Source organism: Cyprinodon tularosa, unplaced genomic scaffold (assembly GCF_016077235.1).
Source record: "Cyprinodon tularosa strain WSP-4 unplaced genomic scaffold, ASM1607723v1 ctg10, whole genome shotgun sequence".
Lineage (NCBI taxonomy): Eukaryota > Metazoa > Chordata > Actinopteri > Cyprinodontiformes > Cyprinodontidae > Cyprinodon > Cyprinodon tularosa.
Window position 1 is genome coordinate 3,873,494 of NW_024037782.1, and position 6,000 is coordinate 3,879,493.

General features: G+C 35.7%; 1 protein-coding gene across 1 annotated transcript in view; it reads right to left on the reverse strand.

The window, feature by feature from the left end:
* The window catches only part of rtf2 (replication termination factor 2), a 25,781-nt gene extending 20,854 nt beyond the window's left edge, over positions 1-4,927 (reverse strand). Inside the window, exons 1-5 of the mRNA XM_038305639.1 lie at positions 4,767-4,927; positions 4,398-4,492; positions 2,460-2,553; positions 2,206-2,345; positions 1,830-1,908 (exon numbers count right to left, since the gene is read on the reverse strand). Coding sequence (XP_038161567.1) covers positions 1,830-1,908; positions 2,206-2,345; positions 2,460-2,553; positions 4,398-4,492; positions 4,767-4,835 — 477 coding nt within the window. The 5' untranslated portion in view covers positions 4,836-4,927. The remainder of the gene's footprint in view (positions 1-1,829; positions 1,909-2,205; positions 2,346-2,459; positions 2,554-4,397; positions 4,493-4,766) is intronic.
* Positions 4,928-6,000: the final 1,073 nt, after the last annotated feature.

Genomic DNA, 6,000 nt, shown 5'->3' on the forward strand with positions numbered 1-6,000 from the left:
GTTTTACAATTGCAGCGTTAACAAATGAAATAACAGCAGACACCATGTGGAACCACTACAACTGGAGACAGTACGCTCTTATTCCTCTTTAAAAGATAAAATCATGTATTCAGACAAAACAGTTGCAGCAGCTACAGGTATGAATTCTAGCGTGTTTGTGTATTTACAAATACTGCAGAAATTCAGTTTTCAGATGTGACTATTTACTGTGTTCCCTTAACAATTAGCAGAGTAGCCCAGATTCTTATCACAAGGGGCTGTGCATGAGTGAGGCTGCTCCAGGAAACATGGAAATCTTGATATGCCAAACAGTCGATGCAGTTATAATGAAATAACAAAAAAAAAATCTGAGACTAACTAAAATACTCTGATTTCTACTTTCTGAGAGAGTGGTTCCATTTAAAAGAAACATCTTACAGAGTTTGCGCAAAACACATGTCCAAATGTTTCAGTGTGGGCTTTTCTGTTATCTGTTCAGTTCAAAAATTATGGAATTGTACTTCTCCAATTACAGTATAAAAAAGGTTAGACAACTAAAAATGTGTCAAACATTTCAAGTTAAATGTTTGATATTTTCTTACTTTCCCAAATTTTTGAACAAGCAGTAACACTTTCATTCAAGGAAAAAAAAGGGAGGGCTAAAAATAAACTCTACCCAGCAAGTCCATGCCATCATCCTTATCATCCTGGGCCGCAAGCCCTAACTAAGTCCCAACATGGGCAGTGCTTCTGCAAATTCAAAGCTGCATTTTATTTACACTTAATTCAATTGTTTTTAAATCAATCAACCTCAAAAAATTGTAGAAACAATATTCCACCCAGTCAATGTTATTATTTTTTTGGATTGCTGCAAATTTATCAAAAATAAAAAAAATATAAGCTTAAACTGAGTCCACCTGTTGTAAATTTAGTTGAAAAGCTGGCAGCGTAGAGCAATAATACCAAGCATGAAGTTAGTCCAGAGCGCTCCAGACCTTGGACTTAGACAATGACCCAAAGCACACAGCCAACATCTTAAAACAAGTGGTTTCAAAACAACTCTGTGAATTTCCTGAAGTGACTAAGCCAGGGTCCAGACTTAAATCTCTGGAGAAATCCTAAAAAATGACTGCGTACAAATTTGTCCCATCCAGCCTGACAAGGCCTGAGATGGGCTGTGTCCCTATCAGCACCAATGCTAGTTACACTGAAATGTATCAACATTATTCAGAAATAATGCAGATGCTGATGGTTTGGAATGTAAGAGCTATAAACATCGCCTTGAAAAAGAATAAAACATCAAAAAAAAAAAAAAATGGAGTGGCCTTAATTAGCAAAGAAACAACAAAAAAACGGAGGCGATAAAGGTGTTGCATCGAATAAATAAAACAAGGTCAATTTATCTACTGATGAACCCCTCTTTCTGTCAAATATTTGGTCTCATATTTTAAATGTTACAGGTATACACAGTATACTGTCAGTTATTACTTTAAGGTTCCCAGATCATGTAATTACACAATATGCTCAAATCCTCACCTCTCCAGCCCCAACCCTGGCAGTTGGTGTATGTTTATGCTGCATATAATTTTCACAGACAAACATCTATAAATTGGACTCACTTGTTCAAAGGCTTTTGTTGCAGATGCAATGCAGTTCGTTAATCTACAAATTTGCACAGCCAAATCATACTAACACATGGCTCTCTCTTTTCACAACTTCTAGATATTTAAACTCACTTGCAATGTTTTTTTTTCTTTTAAATATAGCAGTTGCTAACTTTAAAATTCAATAAATTAACTGAAGCATCAGACAAACAGGAAACAGACAAAAAAAAAAGGAAAACTGCCTACCTTATGGCAGATTTCGGTCTTAACCTCCTTAAGAGCCCTGTCTGAGAACACACAGCCACAGGTCTGTAGAAAACAGAACCTAAAACAAACATACAAAAAAATGTTTAAGTTCTGGAGTATTATATATTCCTCATGTTTGGCTTGTTAAATATGACACTTGTATCACTTGTCTCTGGGATTCCCCTAGAAATATTCCCAAGAATGTGCTGCTTATAGCTTAGGTAAGCAAATAAATGTAAAATAACTCAGAATACACTTTGCAGTACTGGGCATTAAACTTCTTGCTTTTCAGTGTTAAACAGATCTGCAAGGAAAAAATGCCTTAAAGAGCCTGCTGTGAACCTATTTTTAAGGCACTGAAAATAAAATTGTTTACCTGTGTTTTCCATTCATCTCCAACCCAACAACAGGGCAGATAAACATGCCGCAGTAGATGTCCTCGTATCTGTCTCCTTTAGCATTTCTCCTCTCTCCTTCCCACTCAGGGTTATCAGTCAAGTTGAGTTCCTTTATATCCTGAAAGAACAAAAGTGTTTTGTGAAATAAAACACACATTAGACAAATGAGTCATATGTGCTCAAGTCTTGTCAAAACATCAACATGGCTAGTTTTACTATACAATAAATATACCTTGATCCCACGGATGTGCGTAACTGCCTCAGCATTTGGTCTCTCAGCAGATTTATCCAGGAGATATTCAATTATTGCGTCTTTGTTATAAAGTCTGAAACACAACATGAACAACAGTAGCTTTTTTTATTACTCAAAGACAAAGAAGTACCGTAAATGTTTTGTCTTACTGTGACTAGAAAACCAACGGATGTGAACATAATAAAAAAACTCAGCATGTTATCAACCAGGGCTGTCAACTCTGACCCACTGGATGCGAGACTCACGCATCCCAGTGTCTTCACACGCTCACACTCCAAATATCCAATTTTTCATGCTAAAAAGGGACAGACATTAAAACTCCTTCTCAGTCCGTATTTTTACAGCATCATTTTAATTTTTATCTTATATTGACTCAGATAATTCACTTTTGATGAAGATTTTAAGCAATCTAACACTTGAGTAAATATTAATAAAATATACCGCAGCTAGCTTAAATTATCAATGTGGAGATTGAGTGTAGGATACAGGGACCAGACCTCCCAGATTTCGGTTGATAGTCCACATATTGGACCACCTGTCCCCAGGTAAAGCTGTTCCCCCGAAATGTCCCCAATTTTACAGTTTTATGAATGAGAAAAAAAATATTATTGTTATTAAGGTAAAACAGAAAGGTAGCACAGAAACAGCTGTTAGGATCACATCAAACTGACCTCAAATTGTTTGTTTTCTCTACATCTAGTGCTTTTTTTTGGTAAGCTTTACTCCTTGTTTGCTCTAGTTAAGCCACATGATTTAGTCCCAGTTTTACTGACAAATTAAATAGTTATTGCTCAGTCTGGTTGAATAATCTCCCATCTAAAATTAGGACTAATTAAATAAACACAAATATCTTGATTTTAAAGTTTTCAGTATGCCTCACAAACCGATAACAGGTCCACAAAAAAAAGAACTATTGCATTTTAGTTTTCAAAAGATCATCCACCTAAGAAAAGGCCTACCACATAAGACACAGAGGGGATGTGCAGACAAACTCAGCTCTCCAGGATTGATAGAAGAGGAACCAGACCAGAGGGATGTTCTTGTTTTACTATTTGTATCCTTATATTGGTCATTTGAATATGTTTCCAACACATTTTTTTCAAAATGAAAGAGCCAGGGAAGTGCTTTCTTGTGTCATGGTGAGGTTTTATAGAATCTACAGCCTCCTAGAAGGTCTAAATTGTTTGGCTGATTTGTCAATTGTATAAAAAAATAATATGATAATGAGTTTGGATTTTTTTATCCTTAGCCTATTACCAAACATACAGAGTGTAGCTTGCATTGGATTTAATTGCACTGATTCCTGTATTAGTACCAATAATCCAGAAAAACAAATTAGTTCCCCATTATTTATTTTACTTGAACTGCATAGAGTAATTAATAAAGAAAATTGTGAAATTCTTAGTTTATAGTACATTTAACATGCAAGTATTCTAATAGGGCCAATACTTGTTTACTTCAATTATCTGATAATCACAAGAATGTAATGTAAAAATCCCTTTATTGTCACACAATGGGGAAATTCACTCTCTGCATTTAACCCATCACTTTGGGGAGCAGTGGGCTGCCATTGTGCGGCACCCGGGGAGCAATGTGGGGTTAAGGGTTTTGCTCAGGAACCCAGAGAGGAGGCTGTGGGGATCGAACCACTCTAACCACTAGGCCAAATCTCAGAGTATATACAATATTGTATATTGTGTGAAATTTTTCCACATAATATAAAAAAGCCACTTTGTTTCAGTTAGATCCTCTGAAAACCTTCTGCCAAAAGCTGCACCTATCCTCATCTAACCTTGACATGAGTCCAAATTATTTCAAAATCTCACTCCGAGGTTTGGTGAAAAGTTGGTAGCCCTGTATTAACATGTTTTTGTGTGTGTGTGTGTCTGTGTGTTGATAGAGTTAAACATATGTTACCTGCCCAGCTCACACGCAACGATGGGACGCCTGAGTTTCTCTTGGCTCAAGGCACAGTACTTCCACTTTGCAGCAAGTTCAGCATTCTTGTCAACCTGAGATAACAATAGAAAGGCAATACGTACATATTACCTAGCTTTATTATTAATTCACAGAAAAATTCTCCATTTGTAAAATATAATTCTCTAATTACCCTGCTTCTGTGAATAGTTATGTGTCTATATGAAATTACGTGCCCATATGAAGTTACTTTGGAACTGTAAGCTTATGTTTAGCTATTAGCATTAGCAAACCAATGACTAGCTTCGACAACGAGTTACCAGCGTGTTTTACAGAAATAAGAAAAAAGAAATAAACATGTGAACAAACCTTCTCGACTTTCTTTGGCCCTTTCACCAACTCATGTCTTTTCGGAATCGTACCACCATCACACCCCATCTTGAAAATTGGACTTTTAGTAAAGCTAAAGCAGTTAGCTAATGCAGACGGAGCTGTGCGTGATGTCCGGAAGTGATCTGGTTGTAAACAAACAAGGACAAAACCTCAAAGCTCGCGAGAGGTAAGAATCAATAAATAGCGCCCTCTGCTGGTACTAAATGCACATATTTGTGAAAAAAAAATCTCAGAATTAATTGTATTTTCGATCACTTTTTTTTTGCTTTGAATTAATATAAATTTTCAAACGTTCAGTTTTAAAAGAAAATTCTTCATCTCAACTCAATTTGAAAAATTTAATAATTTAAAAAATAACATAATTTTAATAACAAAAATCTAGTAGTTTTAATACACCTATTTTATCAAATTTCAATTTTTTTAGATTATGTTTTTTTGCATAAAGCAAATACATTTTTATTTGATCAACATTAAAAAACAAACACTCTCTAAAAAATAAATAAAAATATCCTTTAAACCACAAAATATTAAAGATAGCATTTTCATAAGGTCAGAATCAAAAACAATTTTACAACAATCAATCAGCACAGCAGAAAAGCAGAAATGGGTACTTTTGAAAATCAACCTCTTGCTCCCTCAGTATTCACACACAAACACACACACACATACACACAGACTTGTTTCTCTATCTGAGATTAATAAACTCCTATATTATATTGTCTTATTTTATCTTATCTAAATAGGTAAACATGTGTAAACAAGTCACAGACAGACAGACAGACAGACAGACAGACAGACAGACAGACAGACAGACAGACAGACAGACAGACAGACAGACAGACAGACAGACAGACAGACAGACAGATAGATAGATAGATAGATAGATAGATAGATAGATAGATAGATAGATAGATAGATAGATAGATAGATAGATAGATAGATAGATAGATAGATAGATGTGGAGTGACAAATGGCCAGATGTCATCTGGTTTCCACACATCTGGATCAAATGAGTGGCTCATTACCAGGCCTCTAGACAATCTCAGGAAGGTATTCAGCAATTTTGTTTCATATATGCTGAAGGAGGACACGTCTTAAATTCATGGTTCAGTGTCTCTCAAAGGTTGTAGTCAACTTTGCACTAGAGCAGGGACGTGCACAGATAGACTAGGTGGTGCTACAGCACCTGCCCTTCTTTTTCTCCCCTCTG